Source organism: Tachysurus vachellii, chromosome 4 (assembly GCF_030014155.1).
Source record: "Tachysurus vachellii isolate PV-2020 chromosome 4, HZAU_Pvac_v1, whole genome shotgun sequence".
NCBI classification, from domain to species: domain Eukaryota; kingdom Metazoa; phylum Chordata; class Actinopteri; order Siluriformes; family Bagridae; genus Tachysurus; species Tachysurus vachellii.
The window spans coordinates 10,823,056-10,846,487 of record NC_083463.1 but is presented as its reverse complement, the minus strand read 5'-3'; the positions used below and the strand labels follow the sequence as shown (position 1 = coordinate 10,846,487).

At 36.9% G+C, this 23,432-nt stretch overlaps 2 protein-coding genes across 3 annotated transcripts; one reads left to right on the top strand and one right to left on the bottom strand.

Annotated features, from left to right (window-relative positions):
- The first annotated feature begins 681 nt into the window (after window positions 1–681).
- Window positions 682–22,156, top strand: LOC132844359 (protein SPO16 homolog). 2 transcript variants are annotated; one of them, XM_060867709.1, is made up of 6 exons: window positions 682–950; window positions 1,072–1,165; window positions 3,409–3,577; window positions 3,721–3,799; window positions 4,501–4,608; window positions 22,092–22,156. In XM_060867709.1, exons 1-6 carry the CDS (start codon window positions 888–890, stop codon window positions 22,095–22,097), a joined length of 519 nt encoding a protein of 172 aa, XP_060723692.1. In that variant the 5' UTR covers window positions 682–887; the 3' UTR covers window positions 22,098–22,156. The 2 variants fall into 2 exon arrangements, with proteins under 2 accessions (XP_060723692.1, XP_060723691.1); XM_060867708.1 differs by lacking the exon at window positions 22,092–22,156 and having other exon boundaries at window positions 4,501–4,747.
- glmnb (glomulin, FKBP associated protein b) lies at window positions 5,006–14,547 on the bottom strand. Its single transcript, XM_060867707.1, has 18 exons — window positions 14,509–14,547; window positions 12,822–12,947; window positions 11,266–11,376; window positions 11,077–11,185; window positions 10,495–10,747; window positions 10,199–10,301; window positions 9,943–10,121; window positions 9,554–9,607; window positions 9,436–9,466; window positions 9,249–9,338; window positions 8,213–8,254; window positions 8,042–8,115; window positions 7,852–7,936; window positions 6,944–7,056; window positions 5,696–5,753; window positions 5,476–5,611; window positions 5,221–5,312; window positions 5,006–5,138 (listed from the first exon to the last, which is right to left on the bottom strand). The coding sequence occupies exons 1-18, from the start codon at window positions 14,545–14,547 to the stop codon at window positions 5,055–5,057; spliced, it is 1,779 nt and encodes a 592-aa protein (XP_060723690.1). The 3' UTR covers window positions 5,006–5,054.
- Window positions 22,157–23,432: the final 1,276 nt, after the last annotated feature.

Here is a 23,432-nt window from a genome sequence, read left to right as displayed (position 1 = left end):
AACTGCTCAGTGCTGCAAAACAAAACAACTATGCTAATGCTAATTTAACTCTATATAAACTATATAACAGCATAGGCCTATTAGTTACTAGTCTAAACTGGATGGAGACACGGAGCGCTCTGTAACTCACTGACCTGCCTGCGTTCACAATTCACACGGTGCAGATGGGAGGGAGAACGGCTGACTACACAGTTTATGGGAATAAATTGTGTATTTCCCTCACAATTGTCACAAAAAACTCACTACACTGTCTGTCTGGTCTCTCTGCGCGTTGCTTTGCGAGATCATGCGGCGCGATTTTTTTCCCTCACTGCTGCACGAGTCTGCGTGAGAATATGGGGGTGTGGCGTGAGAGCGTGAGAATCGGGTCAATTGCGTGAGTCTCACGCTGAATGCTGAAAAACTGTTTTTGTGAAGTAGGAAACACTACACTTCGTATTGATTTATTGTAGTGAAATTATAAAATGTAATGTTGTTAACACGATGTTAGGGCATATATAGCGTGTTTGGGAAATAATTAAATAATAAAGAAATCACACGATCAGAGTGCGAAATGTTGAGTGAGTTTTTCGTTCACCGACAGATGGCGCCATTGTGCCGTGTTTACAAGAAACACAGCCTGATCATCGAAAGCGTTCATATCGTCTCAGATTTACTCTCCTTCTGGATGTTAGATGTCAAATGGTTTATTAAATGTGATTTAACCCTTGGTGGATTTATTACTCAGGAGTTTTCTCCACTGTTAAACCTGTTTGCATTGTAATGTTTTATCTGCGACGAAAATATTACTGATTTTTCATCAACTTTAGATGCCACTGTATCCTGAATATTAGCAGGGATTAGTTTGTGAAATATCGTCTTATCTCCAGGTGCTTTTATCGGTTTAAATGGCAAATAACAACACGAATACTTCGTGGAAAACAACTGTTATTGTCAGCACGTCCCTTCAGGTGAATAGCTTGAACCTTTTTCTTTAGCTTTTAGCTAACTAGTTAGCTAGTCTTCTAGAGTTTAGCCTCTATTTAAGATTAACGTTACACTTAACCTTAATTATTTTTGTTGTCTTGACAGAATAAGGAAATTACAGTGCTGCTTTTAGCACAAGAACATCTACTTCGTTATTCAGACAGTATTGAACCCGGTACACTTGTCTTTCCTCTCTCAGGTAAAATTAAACTCACCCCAACTCACCCAAATACACCCCAATACACCCTAATACTCACCCCAATACACCCTAATACACCCTAATACACCTTACTCACCCCAATACACTCCAACTCACCCCAATACACCAGGCACATTCACACCTTTTAAAGAGTCATTGCACCTAAAGTCACTCATGTTTTTTGAGAATAATGAAGGGATCCCATTTAGATACAGGGTGACTGTGTAATACACAATACAGCCCCGAGCTTAGGCTTGAAACAGGGATATAATTTGACTAAATAAACCAGACTTGAGACCTACAGTACTGACCTGTAAGTTAGACGAGTGGCAGTGTTTTACACTTACTGTACAATCACCATACCGAATCTCTCACTCACTCATTTTCTACCGCTTATCCGAACTACCTCGGGTCACGGGGAGCCTGTGCCTATCTCAGGCGTCATCAGGCATCAAGGCAGGATACACCCTGGACGGAGTGCCAACCCATCGCAGGGCACACACTCTCATTCACTCACGCAATCACACACTACGGACAATTTTCCAGAGATGCCAATCAACCTACCATGCATGTCTTTAGACCAGGGGAGTACCCGGAGGAAACCCCCGAGGCACAGGGAGAACATGCAAACTCCACACACACAAGGCGGAGGCGGGAATCGAACCCCCAACCCTGGAGGTGTGAGGCGAACGTGCTAACCACTAAGCCACCGTGCCCCCCCATACCGAATCATCTCTACTAAATGTTTTTCCAGCCGGATGTCTATCCTACCCTTCTGTAATGTGTGTCCTCGCATGTTGCAAATGTGAAACGCTCATGTCGCGTTTTATCTACAATATCAGAAGGATTTGGCCATTATTGTCCACACAGGCTGCACATGTACTTGTTCAGTCTCTTGTCATCTCAAGACTGACTACTGCAACTATACCTTTGAACAGAATTCGTCCTTTGCAAATGATCCAAAATGTAGCTGCATGAATTGTTTTCAACCTGCCTAAGTTCTCACACACACCTCACTGCTGTGCTCCATCACTGACTTCCGGAAGTTGCATATGTCATATTCAAAACACTGATACTTGCCTACAAAGCCTACAAAAATGGACCAGCTCTCTCTTAGAGAACTTATCACTCCTTACACTGCACCTCGCTCAGTCAGATCTACCCCTCAGTCCCACCATCTACCCCTCAGTCCCACCATCTACCACTCAGTCCCACCATCTACCACTCAGTCCCACCATCTATCCCTCAGTCCCACCATCTACAGCTCAGTCCCACCATCTACCACTCAGTCCCACCATCTATCCCTCAGTCCCACCATCTACAGCTCAGTCCCACCATCTACCACTCAGTCCCACCATCTACCACTCAGTCCCACCATCTACCACTCAATCCCACCATCTACAGCTCAGTCCCACCATCTATCCCTCAGTCCCACCATCTACAGCTCAGTCCCACCATCTACCACTCAGTCCCACCATCTACAGCTCAGTCCCACCATCTACCACTCAGTCCCACCATCTACCACTCAGTCCCACCATTTACAGCTCAGTCCCACCATCTACCCCTCAGTCCCACCATCTACCCCTCGGTCCCACCATCTACCACTCAGTCCCACAATCTACCACTCAGTCCCACCATCTACCACTCAGTCCCACCATCTACCACTCAGTCCCACCACCTATTTTGGCATCGCAGCGGTGGAATGAACATCTTAGATGTCCAAAAAGCTGAGTCACTGGTCACATCTTTAAATGACAGTTGAAGACCTACCTCTTCCTGAAACACTTGAACTAGCTCTTTTTTCCTTTTTGTTATGTGTATATTAAAAAAAACTGAACAGTTTTAAGTTGATGGTATCCTAAGTCTGTAACCTAGCGAACGAGTGTTAATGTATTCTTTGATAGAGACTTGACAGCACTTTTGTACATTGCTCTGGTTAAGGCCGTATGCCAAATGCCGTAAATGTGTATGTGTGTGCAATCATCACAGAGAAATTCCCCAACAATTTTATACTCTTTTCTCAGTTCAGTAAAATATCTAATTTCTTATAATTGGTAAACAGACATAAAGATTATTTGTTTAGGGTAAAATAATTTGAGGGTCTGAGACCCCTAGGGATGTGTAAAGAGTATTTTATTAATTTGTTGTTGTTTTGTTTTTTTGGAATGGTTAAAATCACAACCGGTATATCTGCTTTTCTGTACCTTTACTTCAGATTAGTGTGATTTGAATCTCATGTCCAGGTGTGGCATTCTTGTTGATCACAAGTGAGGAGTTTCCTGAAACTGAGTGTGAAGAATTCTTTAAAAGGATTGAAAAATTCCTCCAGGTCCACAGAAACAGCTTTCTTTTGCTCCAGGCGCCAGCGTATGGTGCAAGAGAATTGAAAATTGTGTCTGCAGTGCAGAACAGGTACAAAAAGAAAAAACTGTGCTTTAAAAATCTGGTGCTCCACTTGGTTGATGCACTGCTGAGTTTTTTTTAAACATGAATAAATGAGTTGTTAAAAATATTGAACTTACATCTCATAAGCTGTATTTTGATTTCTCTACCAGGTTCTTTGGCAGTAACCTCAAAATCTTACCTGTCCATAGTAATGTGGACACTGTCAAGGGAATGATGACCATCGCTAAAGTAAGTAGCAGAACATATAATCGTATTTACTTGCATCCTTTATCACTTTATTATACTTTTAATTATACCGTGTGATGTTTGATATAATTAAGAATTATGATAATTTAGTATTATGTTTGTACAGTGTTCTATTTGATTTGTGAAACAGACATATAGTTGCATAAAAAAGTTTGCAAACCTTAGAAAATTATCTGGATTAATGAATTGATTGCTCATAAAATGTCAGGGTGGTCACAAATCTGTTCATCTGTGACATGAAGTCATAAAGCCGACATGCATATTTATACAAATCAACATCAGATTGGTTGAAAAAGAAGACATTTTGTGTTTTTAAATGGCCAGAGCATAAAACCAACTTGTATGGTGAATATGGCTGTTTTATACAAAGACTAGAGATACAGTGATGAATAGTGATGAAACATCTTAGGGAGAAACAGCATAAACATTCCTATTTAGAGTTGTGCAGGTTTGATCAGCAGTTGTAGCAAATATTTGGTGGAGATATTTGATGCTCTTGTGTTCAGTAACACTACAAAACATCTATTTTTTGTATTATTAGTTTAAGCAGATTGCTTGTTTTTATTATCACATTTTATGAGCGATTAAAAAAATTTTTTTTGCAACTATACATGTATTTTTCATGCAATCACCTAGTTTTATTATAAGGTTATTAAATGTCACAGTGCAGTTATATATTGCAGGCCACCAGTAGACCACACAAGGACAGAGTGCAGGAGCGGATGCATTTAGCTCGAGCTCAGATCATCAAACACAGCCATGAAACTTTAAAGAAATTGGACGTTTTTAAGGTCATTTAATTTCCACTTTTAATTTCCATTTTACAGTCTTACAGTCAGAGTTCAGAGTCATATTTAAATATAAAAGCACAAAGTACACAAACACTAGTCATGCAGCCACACTTCTACATCAACACACACAACAGTTAGTAATCACCTTTATGTTCTAGTCTGCTTTTTGAATAGCTTACCTAAAAGTTAAGAATAACTGCTGCCTCCAGAATGTTTTCTATTACAGCATCTACGAAGATTTTCTATGAACAGCACACTGACAGTATTCTGCAATGTATATGTGTTTTCCTCGGTCTAAGTAAACAACGTATTCTTGAATAGAGATTTTTTTTTCTAGAAGGTTTAATGCATATTTAACATGCAGTACCTATTGCTCACACCTAATACTGCTTTTAATATTACAAGTCAACTCAGCAAAGGAAAAAGCAAACACGGCTTGGACAACATCACACTCTCTCGTCTAGGATCTCCTCTATTCGGATGACAAGACTCTCCATCAGATCATATGTAACAAGTGCACACTGTAGTACCTGAAATGACAAAACAGGTCCATTTTTATGTTGACACTCACTGACTCACTGTAGTAAGGATATGAGGAGAGAGAGGATTTACCTTCTCCTGTGCCTCACAGGGCATTCCAGCTAGAGCTTTGTTTTTCACAATCATACGTTGAATTGATTTGTTTCCTGAGGCCTCTTTCAGTTCTAGAGATAAAAAATGTTAAGATGTTCTTATATAAAGTAATAAAGTAGAATAATAATACCTGGATATGCTTTTTTAAATGACATTGCCAACAATAATAGATGCAAAGCTCTTTTGCCAACAGTTAAAATGATTTATCATCAGTTAAAAATGAAAACCACTTACCCCTTACTATGACCTTTTTGTCCTCATGCAGTCTCTTTAGTTCTGACCCATAGTATGATTTTGACATGGTGAGACACACACGCAGTATTTTTATGTAGCTCTCAGCAATGTCACAAAGCTCTGTCCAAATACCTGTCTGAAAAAAAAAAAAACAAATACATTGGGCATCCCATTCATAGAGCTTCATCTGTTCCATTAAAAGACAGACTTACAGACTTACAGATTTGCTTCTCTCTCTGATGAGAAGATATCTCAGAAGATTTAGAGACACCATGACCCTACAATATAAAAAGATGGAAATATACATATATACTCATCAGTCACTTTAATAGGAGCACCTGCATATCTGCTCATCTTATAATGCAAATACACGTAAAGAGCTTCAGTTAATGTTCACATCAAACATCAGAATGTGGAAAAGTACAGTCTCTGTGACTTGATGATTTCATGGGAAAATCATGTACAACAGTTTCTAGATTATTCATTGAATGGTGTGACAATGGTGAGCAGAAAAGAACCTCAGAATGCATGACATATCAAACCTGTAGTGCTCAGTAAAAATTATTTTTAAATCACATGTTTCAGTTCACATGTTGCTCATCCAGAGCAGTTTATGTCAATCACTCATTCTGGTCTTTTTTTTATGAAGGACACAGTATCTGCCCTACAGCATCCACCTGCCTGCCATATGCTGTGTGCTGTAGGATCATGGGTATTTTCCTAGAATCATCAATAAATAATTGTCAAGGCTGAATGATATCATTTGAATAAAACATTTCTCAAGGCAGAGGCAGGTGGCATATATGGATTGTGTGTTCCAATTTAGGCTTACGTTTTTACAGATTAGCATATCAGCTCAGATATTTTACATTAGATCTATTCAGTAATTATAACCTAATTATAACCTAACTTCTTTGTAAACCCCACATGTTAGGGAACAGTGAAAGTGATTAATTACAAGATATAACACAGCCACTAGGACATGTCAGACATTTTATTGCCTGCACAGCCCTCTTTAGACATGAACATGACTCATTTCATGACTTTGTAACAGTTCACACGGATTTACTTGTAAGTATAGAGCAAAAAGTTTATGGTTGGGGCCAGGGTCAGCACAGATAACTGAAAAGGGGGAGGAATCAGAATTTTAAAATAATTCTGAATAATTCAATAGGCTAGCATCTATTATCATAGGCTCTAATGCTTAAAATAATTCTTATCTACATCATTATCAGTGGCGACTTTACAGGTGTCTACCACTGAATCAGATCAAAGTCTGTCACATATCAATCAGAGGCTGAATTCAATTATCTCGTGTATCTTGTGAAATATCAAATCTGAGGTTTAAAACGTAAAGGTCTCCACACATCAGATTATATGCACATAAAATAAACATGTATTGTAGTGAGAGTTGATTTTTTGGAATGAATGAAACAAGTATTTAGGGCACAAGCAGTAACCTGCCCACCTGTCCATCCCATGCAATAAGTCCGTCTCTGGGCCTTGAGGTAAGCTCAGCGTGTTCCTCAGGAGCGCTAGCAGTAATGTCCCCTTAAACCAGCTGCCCATCTGTCCATCTGACTACAAACACAAGTTAGATCTCGGTAGAGAAAGAGCAGAAACAATATCATTTTCTCCTGTTAAAAATAATATGAGTAAGAGGAACCCAAGTCATGCAATGTATCTAGCATTATTTGGTTTTTGTTTTAAAACAAAACAGTGATCTGTAATCTGTATTAATGTCTTTAGTAGCAGCACTAACTTTCTGGTGTATGCACTAACATGTGGACGTGAGTTTCAAATGATGATTATTTTTAACCAGATAACACAGACCATTATAAAATCTGAGATTTAAAATATTTTTGCAGCCACAATAATAAGCATTAAAGTCAAATCAAATCAAATTTTCACATTTCAGTCACATACACATACATACCGGGTACGACATGCAGTGAAATGCTTTTTGCATCTGTCTGGTATTTAAGCATAAAAGGAATGCAATTAGGGATTTAAAAATAAATAAATAAACCAAAAGGAGATAGATAAATAAAAATGATAAACTATATAAAAACTATAAATTATGAAAATATGAAAAATACATGTGGAAAAAAAATATGCATATACAAAAAAACATATACATAAATGCGTATGGTTTTTAATGATTGTCCTTAAAGTGTCTATGTGTAGTATGGTGTGTATAGAGTGTATAAAGTGGCACTGTGCTGTGCAAGTCCAGAATTAAAGTGACAGTCCAGATTTAAAGTGTCAGTGCAAAAGAGGTACAAAAAAGTGTTTCACTTTTCAAGTTTCACTTTGATAATTGTAGTTACAATTGTGGCTTGTAATGTGAATCATTGAACATGACCTGCATCTGACCTTGCTTGAGTTCTCCACTTGATTTTTGATGTTTGTGAGAATGACACTTTCCACTCCTGCGTGCTGACTGGTTTTCATTATGCACCTGTTAGTGTATGAAGTGCATTATTAACCAGCCGTATAAAATCTGTTATATATTATCTTACTCTATGACAATATACAATATATTGAGAAAGTATCACTGAGATACCTGAAGAATTTATGCTTCGCTTCCCAACTGAGTTTCTCTATAAAAAGCTGAAACACCACTAGAGCTTTTACTCTCTGAAAAAGGTGAGGAATTATCATAAAATTGTATTTCATTGTTTTCAATTATACATTTATTGAAATATATAATAACTATTGATTACACCACACTTACCAAATGCTGGATAGGACAGTCGGTCATGATGTGAATTAGGTTCTGTATCATGAAAAGCAAAAATATTAATAATTACAATTACTTATTTAAAGTGAGTTGGGTTTATAAACAGTCCACCAAGCAAAAATATACAGCAACACAACATTTAGTGTGTTAGGACCTTTTTTAAAGACGTCTAATCGTTGATAGAGTGAAGGCTTCTGTAAGGGGAGGTTTAATCTAATATTTATAGAATGAAGGAATCTTGGCTGTCAGCACTTTGTAACCGTCAGTAAGTTTTCCACCATGGGAAAGTTTTCAGACCAGATCTTTACACCTTCAGGTTTCTCGTTAACATGAGAAATTGTATTGTTGTTATTGTAGTTGTCCTTGTTGGGTTTTTTAATGTCTTTTTAATAAGAGAAGCTGATGAAGGAACAACTGTTTATAGTTGGCAAGTTATACGGAATGAACTATTGTGTATTTTGTATGTTTAATAACATTAAATGAAAGACATGTAATTCATTAATAAGTTCAGAATTGTATTTGTTGACAAGTTGCTGTGGAATAAGAGGAATACACATTTTGGCATTTCCTGTTATCAGAAAATATTCAACTTTTTGGTGGTAACGAGAAGAAATGAGATCAGATACACATTTATTTATTCCTGATGAGAAATTCAAAGTGAATAGTTCTCTGCTTTGTGTTCATTATTAAGCAGTAGTGCAAAGTTGGAACATTTTCATCAAGCAAAAGTATCCAGATAAAGCATTTACACTGAAAATGAGAACTGAGTCTGATTTATTCTAATTGAGCATCGAAAAAAAAAATCTACAAGTTAACACTTTTCATTTAAAACCCCAGCAGTACTGCTCTGCCTGATATGCTCACACAACTATACCAAGAATAGTCCACCACCTGAATGATCAAATCAGCAGTTTTCCGAAGCAGTAATTGTATACTTGGAAAATGCTCCTAGATGGTATTTGTACCTGACAACCCAGTGTAACACTTCAGAACATTTGTGTATTGACTGGCTGTCTAGTGATTGTCTTACTTGTGTAACTGTGTGAAACATCTTCTGCTCCAGCAACCCTACTGGAAGACTGTGGTCCAGAACTCTGTCCAAGCTTTTAACATACAAGTCCTAAAGAGACAGAGTCCCAGTAAGAGGCATAATAAACTCACTGATCACTGATTACAGGCATTATCACATGACATGCTGGAGCATAACCTCATCTTACCAAACCTTTCAAGATCCATGGTTCATCTTTTCTGTGAAAAAAAGTGGTGTTATTTTATTGTAATATAAGACAGGCTACTGTTACTTATAGAGAGAGAAAAAAAATGTTGTTAAATTACCTGCGCAGTAAAATGTTGATGTACTCCATGTTACACTGCAGGATAAACACTGGGCTAAAATTGTGAAATGAAATGTTATATGAGAAAATTATATGTTATATGAGTTTCAAAAAGTTTTAGACAATATGTCATACCTATCCATTCTGCCTGAAAATATGTTCATTGATTTTGGTAGAATTTTGCTGGGGTTTGAAAATGACTGTCTAATAGCTAGCACAGGATATACTTGTATTTCTCTTTTGTTTTGTTTTATATGAAATTGCTTTAAATTATTTTAAAAACTCAGAAGGCCAATTTGCATCCTATGTTAACAAGTTTGATAAAGACTTGGTACAGTTTTTGGCAAAAATAAAAAAGACAAAAAGCAAACCTTTATAATTGCATCCTACCTGAAGACAGCAGGAAACAGCTCAATGGCAATAAGCTGGACAAAGAGCAAGTAGGCCAGGCAAGCCCTTGATTCAGGCAACTGACTGTCATCTTGCACAACTCTCTTGTCTTCCTTCCCTCTCAAGGGATAGTAGAGCAGGAGATTGGGCAGAGGCTCCTGGATAGCTGATAGAGTGCTCTAAAATGAAGCATAAATGAGAATGTTGAAAGCACATTTACGTTATTTTAATGTGGAAGGAAGCTTGTGTAGCTCACCATGATCTCTGTGGCAAAGTTCCAGAGGGGAGAATTGTGAGACTTGTGAGTCTCCCGATCAAGTTGAGCTCCAAGGAGTGGTTCCCTTAGACTTTCCATGCAGCTTCAAGCAAAATGCATACAAGGACACAATTAAGACTTTGAATACGAATACTAGTAACTCGTGTCATTCAAAGTGAACAAAATAAGAGAAAGAAGCAAGGTCAAGGTAGCCAAACACATTCTCTATAATCTCTGTAATAATGGATGTTTTTAATACTACTCTGAATAATTGCAAAGTTATAGAATAAACATACAATTTGTGAAGCACAGTCCTCATTCTCGAATGATACGTGCTTGCCATCGGACTCTTTGCCTCTTGACTTTTGACTTCCTGCACAAATGGCTGCACAAAGGTCAGCAGAGCAGTGCAGCAGCGACAGAGACCGTGCACGTCTTCCACTTCCTGTTTGTGCGTGTATGGTACCGGTAGCTTTGAGATCTGTTTGTGCAGAGCATCCAGGGCCAGGCTCAACAAGGCAGGCTTTGAATCACCAAGCCTCATCAGCACTGTGTGTATTGGGGGGGTGGGATGGGGGGGTAGTAGACAAATCAGTACTGTAATTACTTCTGGAGACTGCAGGGGGAGACACATTCTACAATTTCCTGTGTACGTGTTTTGAAGTGGTCAAGTTCATGCTCTTTTGGCTAGTCATTGTAAGACAGTTATGAATAACAGGTGTTTATAGTTCAAAGTGTTAATAGTTCAACTATATTAATCTGTGGTGTTGGGAAACCTGCATGCAGTTATGTTTTTAATTATTGCTAAAGTTATCAGCTCCAATTGTCTCATTTGAGCTGTAAGTGCTGACAACAAGCTACAGCAGGTGCTTGATTACCTGGTTGAATCTGTTGCATGAGCAGAGTGATGGTGTCTGCAATCACAACAGGATCAGTTTCTTCCACTTGCTTGAGCAAGACATCCAGGAGTTCGTCTGCATTGCAAATCTACAGAGGGCAAACATTGTTTTCAAACTCTCTTTAACTCAGTCATGTTTGATTATATATTTTATGGATTATATACTTACCTGTATGATGTGTGTGATCACAGCCTGACAGTGTACAGAATCCCTCTCTTTCTTCACCATATCCTTAATCAGTGGCCCTATGAGACCACTACCCATAGATTTCACTATGTCCTGAATAAAAATAAACCACTTAACTGATATGTAACTAAATATTTTTGACATTTTATAACACAGCTCTCACAACTCTCACAGATCTCTCTTTTCGGTCAGATTTTCTATTTCTATTCGGTCAATTTATCTGTAACTTACACTCTAGTGCCTGCTGTGATTCAAATAAGTTAATTATTAAGAGTAATGTTTGTTCTAATACATGATTGTTTTTATAGTATTAGTATATATAGTATAGTATAGTCAGTTTGTTATTTAACAAAGACAAATGTCTCATCATAAGGTGAAACTTTCTGTATGGAGATGGTTAACATTAATGGAAGGGGTCTTCATTGTCAGTTTTAACAGTCACCAAATTTTCCACCACAGGAAAGTCTTCAAAGCAGTTAACGCCTTCTGGTTTCTTATGTACAAGACAAGATTTTTTTTGCCTTCTTAACTTAGAAGAGAGACAGAGAAAAGAAAGAAACATGTGAGGACTAATAAATGTTTATAATTGCTACAACATAAGTAATAGCAACTTGACATTCTCAGTGATGTTCCAAGAAATTAAACGTACAATATGCTAACTAGAAACAAAACATTTTAAAACATGTTGAGGTAAAAGAGAAATAAAACACTTCACTTTGGTTGGTAACAGTAAACTCCATTTAATGTCATGCTGCACCACAACAACATTTGCAGTTCTAACAGCACATGAGTTAAGTGTTTTATTTCTTACTGAACCTAAGTTGAAACGGTTTGATGCACCTTGTGCAGAGATTTTCGCTTTCTGAAGAAGAAATGTTACATTTCACTTCCCTTTGTACTGTACATGCATGAAAAAAGCATGTTTCCTGTTGTTATTATTATACCTTAATATCTGACACTGATTTTATTTTCTAATCTACACAGACCCTGATCTATTGAATGGACTTTTAAGATCTGGTTTAAAACACACATGCTCCTGAGGCTCTGCAGGAAAGGAAATAGTGAAAGGGACAGGAGAAGCAGAAGCACTTAATGGAGCACTGCTTCTAAGGGCTACTAGTGGAGCGAGAAATCTGACTGATTTTTCCTCCAAACTACATTTTTACACCCAAGGGGTGAGCAGGCAAGTCAGTTAGGAATTAGGGAAAAGTGATGGTTTTGTAGGAACAGCTACTTCCTGGGGTTCACGGTCCTCTGTGGGACAGAATGATGGCAGAGTTGTGACTGTTGCAGTAACTGCTTATGTCTATGGGATTTGAAATTGAAAGCTTCCTTATTGTTTCCTTTTTCATTCTTCTCAATTAGATGTGGGGCAGTTAAGGTGAGCATTTATAAAATCTGTTGTTTGTAAGCATAGAAAATGAAATGTATGATTTGCAAGTGAAACACTACGTGGAACATAATCACAAATCTTTTTAAGCAACACTTTTGCAGAAGCATGTCAGCATTGCAATGAGCAGAAATACTTCCACATTCACCTGATTTTTTTCCTCGCTGATAAAATCCAGCAGTTGTGCACTGTCACCCTGAGCAATGCACATTTGTCCAACGTTCACAAAGAGTTCATGATCTTCTGCTTTCACATCTTTTCCCTGGGTATTTCGCTGAAACACAATTAATAATAATATTCTTATTATTCAAACAATTTAATTTGCACAACGTTTTGCGTAAAGCGATGCACATTTCTCGGTATTTTCTGAATTTGTAGTCATAGTATACCCTAACACTGTATTAATGTACATTATAACTCTAAAGTGAATGTGTGCATTATAATCCTAATACCGTTTATGAGATGGAATAATAAATCTAGTGATAGCACTTTATTTTACAGTACAGAAAGTAAAGGGATAATTAATAATAAAAAGCATAGCGATTAGCTAGTAATAACATAAAATGATGTAGCGAGTAGCTAGTATGTCATAGGGACATTTGTTTTAAGTAATATGTAAGCATGGGGTAATTACAATAATTTTCATGTAAATACCATATATAGTACTGGATATTCTTGTACATATCAACTTACGTGTAAATGAGCAGGTTTCTACTCAAGGATTCACATACAGTGGTGTGAAAAAGTGTTTGCCCCCTAAACCTAATAACTGGCTGGGCCACAATTAGCAGCAAGAACTGCAATCAAACACTTATTCACACAGGGCCATGTAGGTTTGGATTTTGTTCTCCCTTAATAATAAAAGCCTTCATTTAAAAACTGCGTGTTGTGTTTACTTATGTTATCTTTGACTAATATTTAAAATTGTTTGATCTAAAACATTAAAGTGTGACAAACGTGCAAAAAAAAAATAAAAAATCAGGAAGGGGGCCAACACTGAACAAATAATTAATTCAACTTAATAAATAATTCAACATGAGATCACAATGTTTTCTGAACTTGTTTTGTGTTCAGTGGTTGAGTTGAACCTCTATGTGATAATTGTAGCAGTCATTGGATGGTCTTTATAGTGCTTGGTGCCATAGGGCAATAATTTCCCGGAAAAGACACCATGTACAATATACACAAAATTTTACAACCACCATTTCCATTATATTAAATAAGACTTACTAGCCGATGTAGTTGCATTTCTCGGTTATGTTTATTTTTTGACAGTCCTACAATTCCTTCCATTGTATCAAAAAGGGTTTTCTTGTATATGTACAGTACCTGGTAATTTTGATTATATCTCTTTGTGGTCTGAATATCAAAAAGATAAGAATAGTTTTTCTAGAAGAATTTATTTCACCACATTATTACAGAGGGCTTTCTAGTTACATACCTATTTTTGCTATTTTTGTATGCTAATGATGATTGTGTAAATACTGAAACAATAGATGTTTCTGTCTTACATTTACAACTTGTAAAACAAAGTATGCACCAACTATTACTTGAACATATCATTAAATATTAACATCTGAGTAATTGTTGCCTTATGGATTCAACTACTACTGAAATCTGAATTTGGTATGTTACAAAAAATACTGGTTACTGTCAAATTCAGTATTACATACTAACTACTCCCTTATTAATTTACTAATAATTACCAGTTTCTTGTCATAGTGTAAAGTGTGACCAGTGTAATTCTAACCCCATGTAATTTTAAATTGAACAGTTTTTTATCCATCTAAGGAATACAAATACTCTTTCAGTCACATGACTTGCTGTTCACTCACCCATCTCTGAATGACGTCTTCCATTTGATTCGCTGTCATGGTTGAGCGTCCTGCCACAGTCTGCCGTCTACAAATGGCCTCAATCAGCTCTGGATTAGTCACTATCCCTCTCTGCTCTTTGATCACAGAGATTCTTTTGGAATGATACATACACAAAAGAGTCTAGCAAGCCATGATATTGAGACTGAAGTGTATGAAAGGACAGCAGCATGGAGAGATCTCTTTGTAAAGCTTGTATTAAGCACAGTGCCTGAGCGTGTGCTAATAGGATTACAATATACAAGATTAGCAATTTGACATGCACTCGAGCAGGACACGTTTCTCGAAAGCTCTAGAGAGGAATCACAAAAACCCAAAAAATCATGTTAATCATTTCACTGAACTCTCTGGGGTCAACGGGTGTATATATTATTAATGATTGGATTATGTCTGCTTTTTTGACATTCAGTATTCAATACATGTTAGCATGATAGATCATACAGAACACACTGACTCACAATAGTTCTCTCAGACGGTGGTTATTTAAACATGTCATGCCATGAAAATATTAAAAAGGCAACCGTGATTGCATGGGTTGTGGGTTCTTTTTTACACAAAGCCTTAATCCAACATTTCTCCAATGTATGAAAGCTGATATTGGTCGTGTGTTTGACTTCCTGCTCAGTGTATGGATAGAAGACCCTGATTTTAGTTCAATGGATGAGGACAAGGTTTGAGCACTAGGATTTAACCTGCAGCTGGTTCGATGGTTTGCTCTGTCTATTGCTGTGTGATGAAAGGCCAAACACAAAAGGCATAGTGCAAATAGAGTGTATGGAAGAGCACGCCTGTCGCGTGTCTGCTTCAGATTTGCTCCTGCTTAATTGGAGACTGCTGATTCAGTGTTTTGACAGCAGACAGTGATGTTTATTGGGAGTTAGGAAAGAAGTGTCTCTCTGCTAGACGACGCTGACAGATCTATAGGGCTGGTGATGTCAGATGTTTGACATTTCTCTTGTTGTTTCCTCATTGTTTATTTGAGACACAGCGGAAATGCATTTAAAATGGATATACAGACTTTACAGGGCAGATTCACTGAACCTGTGCTTATTAAACGTGGGTGGTTTTGTGAGTACACAGATTAAATACCTTTTCCATGCATGTGTATTATGAAACACTCTTCAAGTAATCCAACTGCTCATTGTTCAGTATGGGCTTTGCTAAAGGCATGTGTTAAGTAGCAGACCTGCATCAGGTCACTGCTATCACATAACCATGTATTTTTTAAAAGGCACCAGCAACAAGACAACACCTCCGTAACCTGATTACCTGACACACACATTGACCTTTCAGGCTTAGATCTCAGAACACTGTGGCATCTGTATGATATTCAGCACATATTCATTAACACGGGGGTTGTCCTGATTTCGTCACTCATGATCATGAAGTATATCTTATCCTATTAGATTTTAAAAAGATGTAGTAAGCCAGAACCGTAGTTTCCTTTAATACCTTCTGATTATTACCTTCTGAGCACCGTGGTCTTCAGAGAATTTGTCAGGGATTGAAATTGTTTACCAAAAATTGACCCCCGTGCCCAGTTAACATGTCAAAAAAAACAGTGGTCTCTTTAATGCTCTCTCTCCTGTGAATCTGTGTTAGCATCACATACCCTACCCATTGTTAGACTGATGCTCTTAGCCTTTTGAAATTCAATATAAACATCTAAATCATCCTAACCAATGTTAAATGAAAATGTTTTGCTATGACATGAACAGTAAAATACTGTACAGTACTGTAAATACCGTACTGTTGTGTTAATGTTATCCGCAAAGGGAAAGTCTGCGGCCAATCAGAAGCCACACTCAATTCCAGTTGCTTAATTAATTGATTTTGGTCTGCAAACAACAATTTGTTTTGGTTCCTGTTTACCTAAAATGAAAACCTGAAGCCACGCTGGCCCTTTGTAGATAACATTTAAATCCTTAATGTTATGTGAAACGAGTTTCTGTAATAGCGTCTTTAATAGGGGTCCATCATTATCATTTTTTTTTCTGCATCACAGGATAAGGAGAAATGTGAGCTGGATTTGTTTCTGGTGATGACTATACAGTTTTTATCTGATCCTATTACATGGTTGAAGCTGAATGTTCCTACACGTTAGTCACTAGCTAGTATAAATTATTCTGCAACCCCAACAGAATTTATGAGAGAGGTTTGAAGTTACAAGAGTCAGTTTGAAAAACTGAAAAAATTTCACACGATAATGTGACTAATATGTGATCATGTGAAAAATAATCAGGTAAAGGTTCAGTGTTACAGTCTGAAATCACATGTGATCTCCAGTTATCACATAATCAAACTGAAGTCCTACTACTTGACCTTGAATTAATATCTTGTGACCTCAATAAATTGTGCACACAATTAAGTGTTGAAGCACAATATAGAAAATACAGAATAATAGAATGTACTGCATCAAGTGCTAGTTTATAAGGTGTTAAATGTTAAGACGAGGCCATAATGTTAAATAAAACCAAATTTGTGTGACAACTAGGACTGTTCAGGCAGCAGTGTATTAGACTTCTTTTTGGTGTCATCTAATTCATATATCACCGTAATTGTCTTTTTTTTTTATTTGTTATTTTGAAATTGTCAGTTTCAAATGTCAGATTATTTTTGTTGCATTATATAACATTAAATTGTTAACAGTCTTTTTGATCTCTGAGTTTTCCAAGCTTAATGGAAATCTAAGAGGTGCTGTGGAAAAACCAAGAAATTTCTGGCCAGCTCAGAGGCACGGATAAGGTGAAATGTGAGATGTGTTTTTATTGCTGTTTGTACAGTTTCTCTCTGACCCTATTACATGGATGAAGCTGGTGATATTGTTCATCTAAAAATCATAGCTGAAAAATCAACTTAAGCATAGGCTTCTCTGATGATGCTAACTTTCCCTGTTTACACACTGATGTCGCTTTGTGTCAATAATGACAACAGGCATGTTTTCCCTTGAACATATTTTGTACCTGAACTGAAAAGAACTTGCACTTTAAATGCCAGTTTTCCAGGTAGGCTTTTGTCCTGTGCATGTTACATTTTAGTTACACGTTGGGACCAGAGGGAGGAAAAAACAACAGATCCATACTTCCACACCAGCACAACTACAGCTGAAGCCTGCATCACCTTTAGTCAACCAGTATTTTGATGGTAAATACTAGTGTTGACTTGTTCCCAATCAATACATACAGAGTGGGAAGCTTCAAGTACAGCCTGTATTTTGAATTGAGACACCGTATGTGTTTTAGTGATCAATACAACGGCGCCTGGGCTACCCCCAGCAATGAAGCCCCATCTCTATAGGCAACTCCCAAAGGCCACAGAGGCTAGGATGTTACATGTGAACAGGCTGTCACAATGATTTTGTCACTCCACTCATTCTCTGGTATTTGGATAACCAGACATGCTACATTGAGGGGTTCCTGTGTCTTTTTCTTGAGGTGATGGAGGCTTTTAGCCCCCCCGGCTCCCTTCCCTCCTTCCCCTCTGGTCCCTCGTTTTCCATTTGAGTGCCTGCTCAAGAGCTACGTCTAATAATATGTCTTACCTCTGGCCATTGCTTCAGGTTTAAAGATAAGAAGAAAAGTGCTTCTATGAGAATACATGTTACTACTGACCCTAATGGCGCTCGTTTGTAAATCTCTCTACCGTCACATCTGTGTATTTACATCTGTGTTGAGTCTCTGACTGACCAGAGTAGTGTGCCACTTAGAAGAACTTTGATACGACACAAGCAGATCAGGTTCTACTTGGCATCATAAATGTTTCAGTTCAAACAGGAGTGGAGTCTCAGCTCCATCAGAGAACCCCTACAGACCATATCTGTGTCCTCTCCTTATGCTTCACTGCTCTAAGTCTAAGAGTATTATTGTGCCATGTTCTGATTAAAGAGATTGGACATTTCTTTATATTTCTGGTGTTTATTATAGCTTAGAAAATAAAAATACGATTTCGACACGTGGTTATTTTCCCATTTTTATTTCTCCATATTATTTCACATCCTCAGAATTATTTCTTTTATTTTTAAATGTTAAATTTTTACACAGAATGAATATTCCTTGTTTTATTTATATAATATATTATATAATTATATAGTTTTGAACCAGTGTTTATGTGCAATTCAGTGACAACGTGCTGAAATGCTCCTTCATGTGTGATCACATTTTACTCACATAATCACATGTGGAAACAAGCGAATATATATATAGGCTGTTATTCAGTGAAAGCATGCTCTCAGATACAATAGGCTGTGCTTAATGAACACTGTTGTTCTGTTCATAGCTCGCTGCCCATCATAAGATTGAACAACGACAACACTATAACAGCATCACAGCTGTTCATGTAGCTGACTCGCTCAAAACCAAGCTTATGTTTCAGGTTAGATAAACAAGGCATGTCTGACTGAGTGGGAGAGAAAATGTGGAAGTGTGTTTGTGAAATTGATTTTTTTTTTCTTTTCTTTTTTTTGCTGCATAGCAGGTGTTTGGTTATGAGGCTCACAGAAATGTCAGAAGTGATATTTAGCAGTTCTGGTACAGTAGCATACAATCAGCTTGATTCATCAGTAGAAAGACACATGACCTTCTCCAGTTCCCTGAACAGACATTACTACAGGCTTGACCAAGTCTACATCCAAGCATCAAATCATTCATTAAATCAGAACATCAAAAGCAACTTTACTTGAATGTCTTAGCATAAATTTTTTATTATATCTAAGAAAAAATCTTTTGTCATTTTTCTTTACCACCATATGCTTGGCTTGGCTTTGCATGGCCTGTAATGGATCTTATGAATTTTTTAGAGAGATTCATAGCTTCCATCATCCCTGGTTAAGTCGATGACTATCACAGAGCAGCTCTATTTTTTTTTTTTTTTTTTTTTTTGCTACTTGAAAATCACATCATCTTTAAAGAGACAAGATTTAAGCTGACTAAAAGAGAGGAACACTGCTTCAATGCTGAGCTGCTAAAGGTGTTTTTGTGTTAACAGCAAGGATTATAACAGCTAATGCACATGGAACTCTTGACTACACCAGACTTCAGAGTTTCCATCACACTATTCTGTAGATTTATATGACAGGTTTGAGAAGGCGTGAGGGTTGGTATTACAGAATAAATGTGTTTTAGAGTTTATAGCTTTTAGTAATAGCTCCTGAGCCTCCTGTCCTTCCAAGGCTCTATGGCAAGAGTTTTATTTATCAGAGTCTTTATCTTAAATTAATCTTATCTTAATCTTTATCTTTTGTGCTCTTAAGCAACATGCTAACTAAAGTGATGTATGTGTGATATTGAAAGAGGCGTATTTAAAATAATAATGTAATCATTTATTGTTTTTATTAAAAAAAATAATAAATAAAGAATTTTATTTATTCAGAAAGAATAATTTGGTTATTTTAATTATCTAGTTAGCAGTTATTCTTAGTTTGTGAGTATAACTACAAACTAAATATACACATTATATAGACAAAAGTACTGACAAGAGATTGATGTATTTTGCATGATTTTATTCACTGACTCACTAACATCTGCTTTAACAGTAGGTTTTACAGTTTGGTTTATTCACTCAAATCACCTGATCTAATTTGGAGCTCATTTATTTACTCACAGACTCAAATAAATGAACTCCAAATATTATCTTTATATAGTATTTTCAATAGCTTTCTCCGTAATAAGGGTGATTTATCTGAAATACATTTCTTGTTACTGTTTCATATCCTGGAGTTACACCTGCCAACTTTAAAATAGCTGAGCAGTGCAAAAAACAAAAATTAACAGAATGCAGTGTCACAAAAATACAAAATGTTTTTGATCAGTTAGCCAATGATCTGTTCATGTTGCTGTGTGATATATAAATCTTCACCTATACAGAGCTGATTAGTTTAGTAGAATTTGTCCAATCTTTTCTCAGTGACAGTTGATCAGTCAGTGATATGTAATGTTAAATGGAGCAGGTAAACATCTCTTTAGATCTTGTTGGACTCTGTTTGAGCAGCAGGTGGGACTCTGTGCTGGCACCATGCTGAGGTGGCTAATGGAAAAGCTTTCCATTAGCCATGGAAAACGAAGGAAAATGTCAGATCACATTTGACAGTTCTGCCTGTTCTAGCGTCCTATTGTTGTGGTCACTTCCGCTGGTCTGGATCATTCGGTATCCACTTCCTACACATACAAGCATACACACACACACAAACACACACTCCCCTCATCATCCCTCCACTCCACCCTTTCACATATAACTGCCTCTTCACTTCAGGGAATGTGATGGGAGCAGAGGGACTTGACTTTGGAAGTCTTGAGCACAACAAAACTGCATAGAATGTGTGTGTGTGTGTGTGTGTGTGTGTGTGTGTGTGTGTGTGTGTGTGTGTGTGTGAGTGTGTGTGTGTGTGTGATGCTTACTCTCAGTCCTGCAGCATGCTAGCATAATCTTTCAAAGTCCATGGAGCCTGAGCTGAGGTGGCATATCAAACTGGGATTACTGAATTACTATTATTAGCAGTAATAGTAGTAATATATATCTTAGTTCCTTTCCTGTAACAAAGAAGCACAAATCTGTGAGTTCCATGAAGACACAGTGCACCAAGTCTGGAGTAGAAGAACTCTAGTGTCCTGTGCAGAGCCCTGATCTCATTGCTACAGCTCAATCCCACCTTCAATACCTAAACTCCTTTAGTATGAACTGGGACTCATATGACATATATGGATAGTGATGGTCAGGTGTCCAAAAACCTTTGGTCATATAGTGTGTGTCTATATCTGGATTCATCATTCATGTTAATTAAAATTATTTAAAAATAACAAAATGAATCAAGTTTTTTTTTTTTTACATTAAAGAGTTGCAAACAGCCAATATTTGGTTTTAATTTTTAAATATAAAATAATAATAAAAAATAGGGTGTCTAAGTCCCAGCACTCCATATGTTCCAAATGATGCTTATAAGTTCATGCGAGTTATCCAGTGCAGAGAGTCATTCCCACAAACCTATCCTTACTAACCACATCACCTGTTTTCTTTCTCCCACTTGTGCTTCTTTTCTTTCCAAATATCATGAATAATTTGTGGCTGAGCTGCGCTGCATGATGACAGCTGTGCAGTAGTCTTGCAGGCTGTTTTTCAGATCAGGTAAATAATGAATAAAGCTCTACAACAAAAGCATGAATCTCACCGCTACTTGCCTGCTGATGAATGGCAGAGGATGATGAACAAGGCTATCAGGATTCAAAATGCAGTAATTCTCTACTAGTTTACATGATTGGGTCAGGAAAATAGAACATCCAATACAATTATTTGTAGACTTAATTTAGGGTTTATCTGGAACTTTTGCTGGACAACCAGTGAAGGTCCTAGGACTCTGTTTGGTGTCTCCCTGCTGGCAACAATTAATCATTGTCTCTCGTATTAATCAAGCTAGAAAAAAATTATTCCTATGAAGTGTCACACCTACAGTATATATCAATCTCATATTATTAAGGTTTTTTTGTTCAGCAGTATATTCTACCTGTAACCCTCACCCACATAACACAAACCCTGTTATCTTTACCCTTTCACAGATTTGACACTCACGCACATCATCAACCAAATGTTCATCCCTTCAGGCATGAAGCTGGCATAACACACTGCTCTATTGTTTAGACACACAGGTAATATATGTTTTTGGCATTTGTTTGTTGTCTGTTGATTGAGCACTGTATTGTCTGCTCTATATAAAAGGTGTGCAGCTTTCTTAAAGGCTTAAAATGAGCTGTGCTGGTGATATTAATTATAAATAAATGTGAAGCATAGAAAACAGGAAGTTTATGCTTCGTAAAGGTGATAGAATTACAAGGCATTATTTATGGAGTTAACTCTTAATAAACTAAGTGCTCTCTCTCTCTCTTTCACCCATGCCGTGTGTGTGTGTGTGTGTGTGTGTGTGTGTGTGTGTGTGTGTGTGTGTGAATGCAGTGTTTTGATTACTTTGTCACCCTATTGATTAGGGCCTTTTTCTATTCATATTTGATATGCCTCGAGGCTCTGTCTTAAAACCATCACCAATCTGACCAGACTAAAAGGGCCCTTTGAGTGAAACGGGATTGGAGCTGTTAGTGTGCTTAATGAACCATGTCAAGACCATACATTTAGGACTAGACTTACTTCTCAACACCGCTACTGTAATAGAAGTGATGTTCCTCTTTCATATTGAAGTCATTAATACTGCCATTTAAAATCATGTAGACGAAATCTTCTTAAGATTTCGTCTTCTTAATATCTTGTAGTCTTTTTAGACTTCCCGAATGCAACAGAGATTATATAAAGAACATGCTATATATATATACTGTATATATATATGGCCAAAATTATGTGATCATCTGACCATCACACACACATACAGTATGTGCCTTCCATAAACTGTAACCACAAATCTGGAAGCACACAATTATCCATACATAACCTATTCAAAATAGTCAAATGTTAGCATCATGATTCAATCATATTAAACTCAATTAAACCATAGATTTTTTAATTCCTGAATTTTGAAATTCAATTGAAGGAACAATCCAGTATTAAACTATAAGAACTCAATAGTAAATATTAAAGGTAAACATTTCTATGCATCATGGTCTCCAGAAACCCACTTATTTCAGTAAACACTGCTATTTGCCATAAAGAACAAGGGTCGGGTTTTAGTTTACACATTTCTGGTAAAAAATATTTCTATAAAAATAGAGTGAATTCCTTAATAATCAACATTTCTTAGCTTTTAAATAGAGCCATTAAATGCCCCTGCAGGTAAACATAATAATAATAATAATAATAATAATAATAATAATAATAATAATAATAATAATAATAAAAGGAACAATGACATTCTTGTAATAATTTACTGCCACTGCCTTAAAACCAAATGTAAA